This window comes from Notolepis coatsorum (genome assembly GCF_963971535.1).
Source record: "Notolepis coatsorum genome assembly, chromosome: 6".
Classification (NCBI taxonomy): domain Eukaryota; kingdom Metazoa; phylum Chordata; class Actinopteri; order Aulopiformes; family Paralepididae; genus Notolepis; species Notolepis coatsorum.
Genome location: NC_140170.1, coordinates 179,225,786 through 179,240,483, shown reverse-complemented (window position 1 = coordinate 179,240,483; position 14,698 = coordinate 179,225,786). Strand labels below are relative to the sequence as shown.

The 14,698-nt window shown below is 44.3% G+C and overlaps 1 protein-coding gene across 1 annotated transcript in view; it reads right to left on the bottom strand.

Moving 5' to 3' along the window:
- Positions 1-10,199: 10,199 nt before the first annotated feature.
- Positions 10,200-14,698, bottom strand: part of pltp (phospholipid transfer protein) — a 33,003-nt gene continuing 28,504 nt past the window's right edge. The window contains exons 14-15 of the mRNA XM_084316878.1: positions 13,385-13,461; positions 10,200-12,056 (exon numbers count right to left, since the gene is read on the bottom strand). Coding sequence (XP_084173004.1) covers positions 11,958-12,056; positions 13,385-13,461 — 176 coding nt within the window. The 3' untranslated portion in view covers positions 10,200-11,957. The remainder of the gene's footprint in view (positions 12,057-13,384; positions 13,462-14,698) is intronic.

Here is a 14,698-nt window from a genome sequence, read left to right as displayed (position 1 = left end):
AACGTAATGTCCAAATGATGACATATTACAACTTAACAGCCAAATGATTGCTTGTCTGCATAGGTGTATGTTTAGGGGGGGGGGTGCAGAATTTTTCTTGGAGCAAATATCAACTGTCAAATGCTTTCGACAGATCCACAGATGGGGCAGCATAATGCTTCTTGCTGTATCTAATCCAGATATAATGTAATTTGTAACTAACTAATGTAAGAGCTGTAATAGTGCTGTGATTAGTTCTAAATCCAGATTGTTGTGGATTTAAGACTGGGTTGAGAGAAAAGACTGAGTTGATTGTTTACTGTTATAGAAAATGCATGTTTCATCCTATTACAACATTTGTACAGCTTACTGGGCCTATTAGTTCATTGCTCTGTTCAAATACATATTCTCTGTACAGCCTTAACTAGTTAATATAGTTAACTAGTATCAGACACTAGGGCGACAGTCTGGTTAACCATGGACCAAGGACAGCTTGACTTAGATATGACGTGTCCAAGAAAATCACATAAATCCCTAAACCCATCTTTGTTTTAATTTTTTCATCTCCGTTTTCATTAGTCATTCCCAGCTGGTGTATTTAATTGTAAGTCTGACCAGAGCGCTCTCACTTTCTGGTCAGACGCTCGTGTTACACTTGTCTCTGATTGTAAACTGAGGATACTTTGTGGTTATTTTGATACAACTTGACTCATCTGAATTTCTACAGTTTCACTCCTTTAAAATATTACCATGAGTTTTTGATTTGACTGCAGGGGTCCAGTTTTCTGAGGGGATGTCTTGTTCCATTTGTCTCAAATCTGTTTTAAATAAACATGTCTCAAATCTGTTGTTAGCTTGGAATTAGCAACACAAGAAATTAAATGCACTAGGTTGTCAGTAGATGAGTGTCTAGGCACCTATTAAGATCACTGATGCAGGGCCTAAATGGATCTTCAGAGCAAGCAGTTGAAGTCTCAGAGATGGCGTCTAGGACAGTCGCAGACAAACCAATTTTTACATAAACAACCATCCTCTCTCAATAAATTGTAGCCTGTTAGACCTACTTTCAAATCATTAATACTTTTTCTTAACCCACGACTCACTCAATACTAGGATATCAGGATCATTCTGCAGAGTTAAAACGTTCTAGTTTGAGTGGAGAGGTTGGAGCATGAACATTAACAGGTAGGAGGCAGAAAGGAAATCATGAGCAGGTTTGAGGCTGTAACAGTATGATTTATAGTAGTGCAGTGTGTGTGAATGAAGGAGTTGATAGTTAATGGTATCAGGAAGGACTTAGCGGATGGTGATGTAAATAAGCTATCACTGAATCTGAAAAAAACTAAATTTATGATTTTTGGCAATCGAAAACTAGATGAAAATATAGTACTGACCATAGATGGAGCTGATATAGAGCGAGTTAATGAATTTCGTTTTCTTGGTGTGATTATGGATGATAAATTAACATGGAAATCACACATAGCACACGTTAAAAAAAAGATGTCCAAGAGTATTTTTGTTATGAATAAAGTAAAGGATGTGTTAGAGTATGAGGCAATGAGAACACTCTACTGCTCACTCATCTCACCTTATATCAGTTATTGTGTTGAAGTATGGGGGAATACTTATGGGACAAATATAAAACCATTATATATACTACAGAAGAGGGCTGTACGAATCACACATAAAGTGAGTTATCGAGAACACACAAATATATTATTTATTAAATCTAGAATAATTAAACTTGAAGACATGGTTAAGTTTCAAACAATGTTAATTATGTTTAGGGCAAGAAATAATACACTGCCAGAAAAACTACAAAATCTTTTTCATTTAGAAAGAGAGTTAGTAGGAGAAAATACAATTTTAAACATCAGTTTGCACGTACCACACTTAAACAGATGTGTCCTTCAGTTATTGGTGTAAAGTTATGGAATTCTCTCCATAGCGAGCTTAAGGGATGTAACAGTGTTTATCAATTCAAAAAAATGTATAAAAAAAAAATATTTAGTCAGTATGAAAATCAAAATGTGATCTGAACAGTGAGATCTTTTTTTTTCTCTTCTCTTTCTTTTCTTCTTTATTCTTTATCATTATTATTATTATTTAAATTTTTCTTGTTTAACTGTGGATTGTGTTTCTTTTATAAATGGTATAAATGATTATTTGTGTAAATAAGGTTATACGCCGACCATTAAGAAAATACATGTTAGTTTAGGAATAAGGGGCAGGTAATTATAAGATGTATTCTTCTTCCTGCTCCTTTTGTCCATGGAATGGCTATTTATGATTTTTTTTAATGAAGAAACTATGATTGTATTATTCCATGTGGCAAATAAAAACTCTGAACTGAACTGAAATGGTTAATGGTATCAGGGAGGATTTGGCTGCCGTTTAATGGTATCAGGAAGGAGTTAGCTGATGGTTAATGGTATCAGGAAGGACTTAGAGGATGGTTAATCAGGAAGGAGTTAGCTGATGGTTATGGTATCAAAAAGACTACAATGTTGTTGTCTGAATGTTGAGGCGGCTGGGTGGCATAGCGGAGATTGCGCTCGTCACCAATGCAAGAGACTCCAGTATCGAATCCCAGTCTCAGCATTGCCTTCGGCTTGGGCCGGCCGCCATCGTACTGGCTCATTTGGCAGAGTCAGCGGGTGGAAGTCGATGGGTGGGGATTGGACGTTGTGGACAGCGACCCCTACAGGTCGGTTGGGAGACGCCTGCACAGCAGAGACAGGTAGTGTGAGCCTCCCATGCGTTACACCTCGCCAATGAGAGTCCGCGCTGGCAGGCGAAAAGATGTGACAGGCTGCCTCCTCGTGTGCCGGAGGGAACACGTGATGCAAGGCCTCTATCCTCACTACAACCGACCTGTGGGGGGCATAGTCGAGCAACGTTCAAGACAGGGGAGGGGAGAATTGGATGGGAGAAAAATAAGGAGAAAAAGTGGATCAAAAAATAAAATTGTGTTGTCTGAACCGTTACTAAGTTACCAGGACACTTCTAACTAACTACTCCTGGGTAACTGTTTATAGGCCTATTATTTATTTATTTACATGTACTGTATGTCAGAACCATTATTGTCATTTAAACGGATGGGACTCTTTTCATTCTCTAGCTCTTCATACTGAATGCCAGACAACAGTAATGTAACAGAGTTGATTGTGATTCCACTTGCCAAGGTAACTAACTAATAACCAATAGAACAGCGTTTATGTTGTTCTATGGATTCTCATTGGTTGGTGGGCGTTTCCTTGTGAGCTACTATGCCAATTCAGGTAAAATCACGTCAGAGTGGTATTGATTGATTGATTGATTGAAAACTTTATTAATTGCTCAATAGCATTAGACTACGCCCATGGTTGGTTCACATACACCCAGAATTGAGAACATGTTATTCAAAAATGTTTAACTCTCACTACTAGTTAGAATTATTAATGTTACAAAGGGTCAGATTAAACCGAATATATATATTTATTGCCTGAGATCCCATGTATACTATTTGTATATCGTTTGATATCCCCTGTATATTCCTTGTACAATATGCACGGAATATCCCTTTAGTCTAGCAGGACAGACCATAATATTCATTCCTCTATTGGAAGCGATCCCATGGCGCCAGGTACCGAGTAAAGCCTTGCCCCTCGAGCTGACTTGAAAGCTGCCGCCGGGACTCGCCCGAACATGCCCGCTTTCGCCCACGGCTACGAGACCGGGAGGCGACAGAAATGAGATAGGCACTATTTGTCCACCGTGGATATAAATATGGCGCAAGAATACAGAACCCCGCTTGCAGTTCCCCCTTGCAGTTCCCTTTTTGCAGTTCGCCTTCAGTTCAGTCTGGTTCAGTTACTAAGTAAAGCCTTACCCACTACGCAACGTGCGGTATAACAGGGCTCGCATGCCCCAAGATAGAGCCTCGTGTTATCCTAAATACGTCTGTTTGTCGTATCGTTCTCTATATATTAGTAAACCTTCATTACGAGTCAAAGACCACGTGAAGGGGGTAATTGTGTGTCTATAATAGAGCACTTATTGCCGCGTGCTAATAGTACAGTAACGTCAAGTTCAGCCGTGCACTACCGCACCGGAGAGGATATTTACACCGGAGCAGCAGCACCACGGAGGACTTACACCCCACCGGCAGTGCCACTCTCCGGGCAAGGATTATTCTTCTTCATTGCTTTGACCAAGCTGCTGGAACAGAGAACCGCCTACCCCACTGCTACTGTGGGATTTACACCTGCCCGTGAGACCATCACTCAAGCCTGTCTCTGTCGTAACAGAGGCTCGACGGCTCTCACCTACACGGTGCGCATCCTGGGACCAGGTTGCCTATCCCCACTGCTCCAGGGGTGATATTGCCCCCGTGAACCATTGACTTGCATAGAGCTTTGGCCCCCTCTGCTGGCTTACAACCGGTAGTACACCCTTTCCCAGAAGATCCCTAGATAATCCTTAATATCCATTATTGATTTACCTGCACATTCTATTTGCCTTATAAGCGCATCTAAAGTGACCAAGTGATGTAACCTAATATCCCCTTTGTGTAATAAATATTGTAAACTAGTATTCTGTGTGGAAAACCGTGTTATTGTGAAGTGTCGTCATCTAGAATACCTTTGTACGGTGTTGGCCAGCAATGTACAAGTCGGTAGTGATTCAATGATATCAGTACTTGATTAATACAGTCAGGGAATTGTACCCCTCAGTTACAATTGGTCCTTCGAGCCGGAGATAATAATTAGCGTAATATTAATATAATATTAATATGGAATTGGCCGATGACGAACACTCCACAAACGGTTCTCCTAAGCTAGATCGCCCGCAGCGCAGACGACAGCCACCTCCCTACCTAGAGGCATACTCTGTCAGTCCAATACCTAGCTTTAAAGGGAAGTTAAACGCGGAAAAAGTAGAAAGTAAAATTATGTCTGACCTTAACAACCAGGCTACCCCGCCAACAGAGGCCCTAGTGGGTTCTAATGTAACTGACCAAGCTCACGGTGGGGACCAGGAGGGAACTGACATGACTTTACCCCCAGACACTACCCAAGAAGTAGTCCCCGACCAGCCCCGGGAGGAAGACAACCCTAAAGAGACGCGCACCCAGGAGACGGATCTCCTCGGTACGCAACCGGAGAATGGATCTCCAACAAGTACTGCCGGGAGCCGATCGCCCCGAACGGCGTCTTCCCCCAGCGAGGCGGACAAGATGCTGGCGCAAGCACTCATCGCCACCCTGGCAGCCTCCACCGAACGCGATCGACTTCAAGCGCAACAGACGTGCGAGCGCGAACATTTCGCAGGTGAGCGAGAGCGCTTCCAGGCGCAACAAAGGAGCGAGGACGACCGAATAAGACTGGAGACCAGACGCCTCCAGACAGAAGAGAACATCGAGAGAAGCCGCGCCGACGTCGCAAATGCACAGCTCCACGCCGCCCATGCCAGCGCCAATGCCCAGCGTGACGTCGCCAACGCACAGCGCGACGCTGCCCAGGCCAGCGCCAATGCGCAGCGCGACATCGCCAACGCCCAGCGCGAAGCCGCGCGCGACGCAGCCCATGCCCGGCGCGAGGCAGAGCGCGACCGGCTGCAGGCAGAGCTGATGGACAAACTAGTTGCCATGGCGACACCCCCTCACTCCGCACGGAGCTCCCAGAGGTCGTCAAGACATGGGTCTAGGACACATTCCCCTACCCGACGAAGCGACCCGGGACCCCGCCTACAGGAGGATCCTGTCCACGTCTCCGAACCCCGCCAACAGGAGGAGCCTGTCCACGTCTCCGAACCCCCTCCCCAGCCGGTCCATACGAGACCCAGCAACCGGGTAACGGAACCGGACCACGCCGAGAGACTGAGCAGACGACTCCAGGTCCTAGCAGAGGAAGAGGAGGAGGAAGAGGAGGGGTGTCAAGCCGACCAGCAGCAACGTGCTCTGGCCCCGGAGGCCCAGTACAGCCCCGACCCGCAGCCACGTACTCAGGACCAGGAGGTCCAGTACAGCCCAGAAGTCAGCCCCGAGGCCCTGCGCTACCAACCCCCGACTCAACTCACGGGTGAGTTTGACGCACCGCCAGCCCCGAGGAACAGCACCTGGGTACCCGACCTTCGGTACCCACCAAGTACCAGCCCAAGACGACACGCCAGAGGAGACTCGCCTAGGAGGCCTCTCCCCCAACGCTCACCGATGTATCAGTCACCCACAGCGTCATACATTGCCACGCCGTCAATCCCAGACTTCGTCTATGAGAATCGAGCACAGTACACGGAGTTCCGGATGTGCCTAGAGACAATGATGGTGGACGTCGCTGATGAACGCCACAAGTATGCAATATTACTGAAGCACCTGAAAGTACCGCGAGCGCACAATATAGCGCTGGCCTACGCCTCCTCTTCGACACCATACACAGCGGCCCTTGCAGCGCTGGACCAGAGATATGGACGTATATGGGATTACGTGATAGAAGAGATAAGGCATATTGACCGCCTACCCCCAGCCACAGACAATCGAGCACTGGACGACCTGTCCATCAGAGTGCAGTCCCTGGTAGGGATGCTGGGAGCGCAGAGGGAAAAGGGTAGGCATGAACTATACGCCAACTCAAATGTAGAGAGGATCTTGGAGAAGCTACCGCCCGCCCGACAGGAGCGCTTTAGGCGGCAGAGAGACCACCGAGACCCTAATGGCCCCGAACCGAACCTCCTCGATCTAGCCGACTTCCTGGCGAGAGAAGTCAGCAGCTTACGGCTAGATACATTCGGACGGAGCACCCCTGGCTCCAGAGAAGGACCCAGGAGAATAAATGATGGAAGAAGATCGGTGACTGTCATGCACCAATCAGAGTCAGTACCGCAGCACTCCAACCACAACACCCCCTCGACGAAAGAGGACCAGTGGAAGATTGAGTGCCAGTACTGTGGGGGAGAACATCGGCTCCACCAGTGCGAGGATTTCAAGAAGCTGACCACGGATGATGTAAGCCAGTGGGTCAAGGACCACCGCCGCTGCTTCCGCTGCGCGCGCAGCCACCTAGCAGCTGAGTGTCACCTGAAGAAAAAGTGCAGTAGGTGCGGTGGCACCCACCTGGAGGTCCTGCACGACATCAACAAGCGTCACCCAGGACAACAGAGTGGGCCCGTCGCGGTCATGTACCACGCCGAGGCGGTGGCACCAGAACCAAAGCTCCACCAGACCGCTCCCTTCTGTCCCGACTGCTACGGCAGACACTGGCGGACAAGGTGCGACTCGTACCATATAGAGTCTACGTCACCACCCGAGACAGGAGTGCTCCACATTGACCAGCACAGCGAGACCCCCCGAGTGCTCCTCAAAGTGGTCAGGGTGCTCCTGAGCCACGGGGACAAAGTCATGGACACTTACGCCGTCCTTGATGACGGGTCAGAGAAGACCCTTCTGCTCGCGTCCGCTGCGGCCCAGCTGGGACTGCGGGGGAGCGAGAACCAAATGACGATTCGGACAATAAGGAGAGATTTAAAGACGATAAAGGGCGAGAATGTCTCCTTCACTATCGCAGCAAGCGGGCAGCCAGAGCGACGGTACAAGATCACAAATGCTTTCACCAGCCAAGAAATAGGACTCTCGCAGTACACCTACCCTGTCACCAAGTTGATGGATAAATATGTGCACCTGCGCCAATTACCTATCCCGCTCATGGACGGCGCTACCCCGACCCTGTTGATAGGCTCCGACCATGCAGAACTCATAGTCCCGATTGACCGGGTCCATACAGGCCCCCGAGGCTGTCCTGCAGCAGTCGAGACCCGCCTAGGATGGACATTACAAGGGCCCCTCGCTAAATCTCCCAACCGAACAGCAGCCACTAGTTGCCTCCACTCCAGAGAGACAGAAGAAGACACCGGCCTCTCCCCTATACAGCAGAGGCTATTGACATTAAGCGAGAGGCCCGTGAGAGAACCGTGGGTACCAGAGGGAGTTCGGAACTCCACCCCCCTCAGCTGCGCTTCAGACGTGGCTGGCCTCGAACCCAGCACCCCAAGCGACTCCTCGACGGGGCGGCCGGGACCGGCCCCTCCTCAGATGGGGTACAGAGCGAACAAACGGAACAGACGGAGGAGGAGGAGAAAGCACAGCCAAGCACAGATCAAAGCAGTCTCAGGCCCGCTTCCTCCTAAGCCCCCCTTCATCCCGTCTAGCCGTCATGACCATAGACCAGTCACCACCCCGAGCTGCGTGGCCGGCCAGCCGCGTAAGCAAAGTGACCACTGGTACCGACGGAAAGGTCAGAGTGGCAGAAGTGCTCGGCCAAGGGCGGATCTACAACCGACCCGTGGCGAGGCTGATCGAGTCGCCAAGGCTTCCCGACTCGCCTAATGACGACCATGACCCCTGACTTTGTGAACTGACCGACCCCTCACAGACATTGAGTGGTGGACAGTGCGGTTAATCTGTCCCTGCTTAGCTAATTAGGTGGGACTAATTAGGGGGCGGCTGTTACAAAGGGTCAGATTAAACCGAATATATATATTTATTGCCTGAGATCCCATGTATACTATTTGTATATCGTTTGATATCCCCTGTATATTCCTTGTACAATATGCACGGAATATCCCTTTAGTCTAGCAGGACAGACCATAATATTCATTCCTCTATTGGAAGCGATCCCATGGCGCCAGGTACCGAGTAAAGCCTTGCCCCTCGAGCTGACTTGAAAGCTGCCGCCGGGACTCGCCCGAACATGCCCGCTTTCGCCCACGGCTACGAGACCGGGAGGCGACAGAAATGAGATAGGCACTATTTGTCCACCGTGGATATAAATATGGCGCAAGAATACAGAACCCCGCTTGCAGTTCCCCCTTGCAGTTCCCTTTTTGCAGTTCGCCTTCAGTTCAGTCTGGTTCAGTTACTAAGTAAAGCCTTACCCACTACGCAACGTGCGGTATAACAGGGCTCGCATGCCCCAAGATAGAGCCTCGTGTTATCCTAAATACGTCTGTTTGTCGTATCGTTCTCCATATATTAGTAAACCTTCATTACGAGTCAAAGACCACGTGAAGGGGGTAATTGTGTGTCTATAATAGAGCACTTATTGCCGCGTGCTAATAGTACAGTAACGTCAAGTTCAGCCGTGCACTACCGCACCGGAGAGGATATTTACACCGGAGCAGCAGCACCACGGAGGACTTACACCCCACCGGCAGTGCCACTCTCCGGGCAAGGATTATTCTTCTTCATTGCTTTGACCAAGCTGCTGGAACAGAGAACCGCCTACCCCACTGCTACTGTGGGATTTACACCTGCCCGTGAGACCATCACTCAAGCCTGTCTCTGTCGTAACAGAGGCTCGACGGCTCTCACCTACACGGCGCGCATCCTGGGACCAGGTTGCCTATCCCCACTGCTCCAGGGGTGATATTGCCCCCGTGAACCATTGACTTGCATAGAGCTTTGGCCCCCTCTGCTGGCTTACAACCGGTAGTACACCCTTTCCCAGAAGATCCCTAGATAATCCTTAATATCCATTATTGATTTACCTGCACATTCTATTTGCCTTATAAGCGCATCTAAAGTGACCAAGTGATGTAACCTAATATCCCCTTTGTGTAATAAATATTGTAAACTAGTATTCTGTGTGGAAAACCGTCTTATTGTGAAGTGTCGTCATCTAGAATACCTTTGTACGGTGTTGGCCAGCAATGTACAAGTCGGTAGTGATTCAATGATATCAGTACTTGATTAATACAGTCAGGGAATTGTACCCCTCAGTTACAATTAATATAGGCATGTTGAAATTTGTTAATGAAAATATTAATTTAGTTAGATTGTGTTGAAAATGCATATAACTAGCTAACAAACTAGAATGCTAATTATTCCCAATCCTTCTGTAGTGAGTGTTTAGGTGTATGCTGAGACAATACCTGATTGACCAGGATATGTTTTTGTCTATTAATAACCAGGTACATACTATTGTTATGTGATTGTACATATTGATTTCATCTTATTATGATTATTACGCGAGGAATGAGCCCATGTGAGCGGTGTTTGAGTGTGTGCTGAGCCAACTACCTGACTGACCATGTTTTTGTCTATTAACCAGTATCCAGAATAAATCACCCAAGACCGAGAAGCAAGTGTGTCCTTAATTAAAATTACACAACGCAAATAAAAGTTGGTTACAGTAACACCAGACAACAACAATAAGACGTTTTTGTTTAGTTTTTTTGTCTCTAAAATCTTTATTTTCATTGGTAAAGTTTAACTGCTGCAGTAAATCAGACCTACAGTATATTCTGATTTGTAATGAGTTGCTTATGTTACGAACAGCTTATACACATCTGTGTACCCCATATATATATGCTCATAATTCCACATTAGGGTTTAGATACATGGCAAAAACGTAACATTTTTATTAAGTTGATGGTTCTACATGGTACGACTGGATAGTAGGTTCATTGTTACACCGCTAGTACAGACAGCTGGCACTGAACCACCTCGTAGGTAGAAAATAATATGCATTCAAAATAGTAAGGATGCAATGTTTGGCTAACTTAACACATTTCAGTGGCTTAACATTTCTCAAAACAGTTACAGTACATATTGCTTCAGTATGTCAGCTAGTAATGGCTTATCTCTAGTTACAGTACAAAAAGACAGGTGTAGATAGTTGCCATGGTTACTGTACAGACATACTTATAAACATTTAAAGTAAATGCAGGGAGGTGATGATGTGGCTATAGAGGGCCGCCCTGCACATAGAACTACAACAGATAGACATAATATCAACATGGAGGTTCCAATACTGTTCCCGTGACTTAGGCTGGTAAAGCCTCCTGAAGTGTGAAAACGGAAGTACAGGAAGTACCGGCTACAGGCTTTCCGGTTTCGACAAAACAATTATAGAAACGTGTGAAGTGCACAATATTTCCTCGTTTAAGCCACTGCAACGGCTTTGCCTGAAGAATTTACTACATGACCGGGACGTTCTAGCTTGTTTGCCGACAGGATTCGGGAAAAGTTTGGTCCGTTCGGAGGCAGCTTCCAGGGGAAGTACATATACACCGGAAATTCACACTTTCGGCCGTAGTGCTTTACCAGTCTTTATCTCACGGAGGAGATAAAACTGGGAACGAGGTTATGACGGCCTTCACGTCACCTCAGTAATATGAACCTCAGTGTATCATAGTGATTTCCTTCAGTGTATATAAACCTCAGTGTATCATAGTGATTTCCTTCAGAACACCTAAACCTCAGTAATATGAACCTCAGTGTATCATAGTGATTTCCCTCAGAACACCTAAACCTCAGTAATATGAACCTCAGTGTATCATAGTGATTTCCTTCAGAACACCTAAACCTCAGTAATATGAAGAACCTCAGTGTATCATAGTGATTTCCCTCAGAACACCTAAACCTCAGTGTATCATAGTGATTTCCCTCAGAACACCTAAACCTCAGTAATATGAACCTCCGTGTATCATAGTGATTTCCTTCAGTGTATATAAACCTCAGTGTATCATAGTGATTTCCCTCAGAACACCTAAACCTCAGTAATATGAACCTCAGTGTATCATAGTGATTTCCCTCAGAACACCTAAACCTCAGTGTATCATAGTGATTTCCCTCAGAACACCTAAACCTCAGTAATATGAACCTCCGTGTATCATAGTGATTTCCCTCAGAACACCTAAACCTCAGTGTATCATAGTGATTTCCCTCAGAACACCTAAACCTCAGTGTATCATAGTGATTTCCCTCAGAACACCTAAACCTCAGTAATATGAACCTCGTGTATCATAGTGATTTCCCTCAGAACACCTAAACCTCAGTGTATCATAGTGATTTCCCTCAGAACACCTAACCCTCAGTAATATGAACCTCGGTGTATCATAGTGATTTCCCTCAGAACACCTAAACCTCAGTAATATGAACCTCAGTGTATCATTGTTGTTTTAAATGTTGTTCTTTAGATGGTTGTTGTTCTAAATGGTGCTGCTTAGACGGCGTTGCTCTCAGCATCTGGTTGGTTCTTCTTCTCGATCATGTCTCTCAGACCACGATTGAAGTGCAGGTTTGCTCCAATCACGATGTATCCCTGTAGAGGAACAGAGAGGACAGCATCAGTATAGACCGGCACATAGTAATCATTTAGTTTCACTCTACATCGTAAACACAGTGTGTCAGTGATGTCAACAAGGGGTTGCTGCAAAAAATTATAGTAGACGTACATTGTGATATATAATACATAGTATATTGTATTTGTATAGAATAATAGTAGACATGCATTGTGATATGTAATACATAGTATATTGTATGTGTATAGAATAATAGTAGACATACATTGTGATACATAGTATATTGTATGTGTATAGAATAATAGTAGACATACATTGTGATACATAGTATATTGTATTTGTGTAGAATAATAGTAGATGTATATTGTGGTATACAATACATAGTATATTGTATTTGTATAGAATAATAGTAGATGTCCATTGTGATACATAGTATATTGTATTTGTGTAGAATAATAGTAGACGTGCATTGTGATATATAATACATAGTATATTGTATTTGTATAGAATAATAGTAGACGTCAATTGTGATATATAATACATAGTATATTGTATTTGTATAGAATAATAGTAGACGTCCATTGTGATATGTAATACATAGTATATTGTATTTGTATAGAATAATAGTAGACATACATTGTGATACATAGTATATTGTATTTGCGTAGAATAATAGTAGATGTATATTGTGGTATACAATACATAGTATATTGTATTTGTATAGAATAATAGTAGACGTACATTGTGATACATAGTATATTGTATTTGTGTATAATAATAGTAGACGTATATTGTGGTGTATAATACATAGTATATTGTATTTGTATAGAATAATAGTAGACGTCAATTGTGATATACAATACATAGTATATTGTATTTGTATAGAATAATAGTAGATGTCCATTGTGATATGTAATACATAGTATATTGTATTTGTATAGAATAATAGTAGACATACATTGTGATACATAGTATATTGTATTTGTGTAGAATAATAGTAGATGTATATTGTGGTATACAATACATAGTATATTGTATTTGTATAAAATAATAGTAGACGTACATTGTGATACATAGTATATTGTATTTGTGTAGAATAATAGTAGATGTATATTGTGGTGTATAATACATAGTATATTGTATTTGTATAGAATAATAGTAGACGTACATTGTGATATATTGTATTTGTATAGCATAATAGTTGACGTACATTGTGATATATTGTATTTGTATAGAATAATAGTTGACATGCACTGTGATATATAGTATTGTATTTGTATAGAATAATAATAGACGTACATTGTGATATATAGTATATTGTATTTGTATAGCATAATAGTAGACTTACATTGTGGTATTCCACCACCTCCTCTATGAAGTCCATGCCGTCAGCCAGGGGGATCTGAACTCCTCTCTTCGTCCAGTCTACACACACACACACACACACACACACACACACACACACACACACACACACACACACACACACACACACACACACACACACACACACACGCACGCACACAATATCTTATTACAACTTTCACGTATCCAAGTCTAAAACGTGACAGACGACAGACAGTATAGCAATTTAGAGCCATTTATTTTAAATCATAATGGAATTGTAATAAAGAATAATGAATTTCAATAGGGTAACAACAACAGACTTTCTCCTGCTGATGATCCCGGCCCACCTGTGGACTTCCCTCTAAATGAGAGACTGAGTGGTCCTTCAATGCCAGATACTATCTTCCACAATTCTTTTTAATTATTTTTTAATTATTTTTTTTATCCACTTTTTCTCCCCATTTTCTATTTTTCTCCCATCCCAATTTCGTATTTCCAATTCTTCCCTCCCCTGTCTTGAACGTTGCTAGACTATGCCTCCCACTGGTCGGCTGTAGTGAGGATAGAAGCCTTGCATCACGTGTCCCCTCCGGTACACGAGGAGGCAGCCTGTCGCATCTTTTCACCGCAGCAGCTCGAACTCTCAGTGGCGAGGAGTAACGCGTGGGAGGCTCACGCTGCCCCCGATACTTCCTGTTTCCGCCGCACCGGCGTCACCCAACCGACCTGTAGGAGTCGCTGTCCACAACGTCCAATCCCCACCCACTGGCTTTCCCACCCTCTAACACTGCCAATTGTGTTAGTATGACGGTAGCAACGCCGAGAGCTGGGCTCGATACCAGCATCTCCTGCGTTAGTGGCGAGCGCCTTGCCCACTGTGCCACTCAGCCTCCTTGTCCACAATTACTTTTGAAGATGGTTCAACTATTCGGTTGAAGATTTTTATTTTTTTTTATGAATCTAAATTTCTCATTTCTACTTGACAATCTTCGTTGAGATCATTTAATTGAATACACTGTTCTGAGAGTTAGGCAAGAGGCCAAACATGACACAAATAAATGAAAAGCTATCAACCTTAAAGACTAGAAATTATGTATTATTTCAATTGACAAACTTCAGGGTTTTATTTATATTGAAATATATATTTAAATTAATTGTATAGTACATTTTTCTCTGGTAATCCACTATAAATACTCCCCTCCAGTGGGATCAAGGTAATCCAGATTTTCTATCCAAATCTGATCCAATCGGATAGGTATAGTTTTGAACTACCGGGCCCAGATGATAGAGATGTAGAGACAACCCATTAAACAAC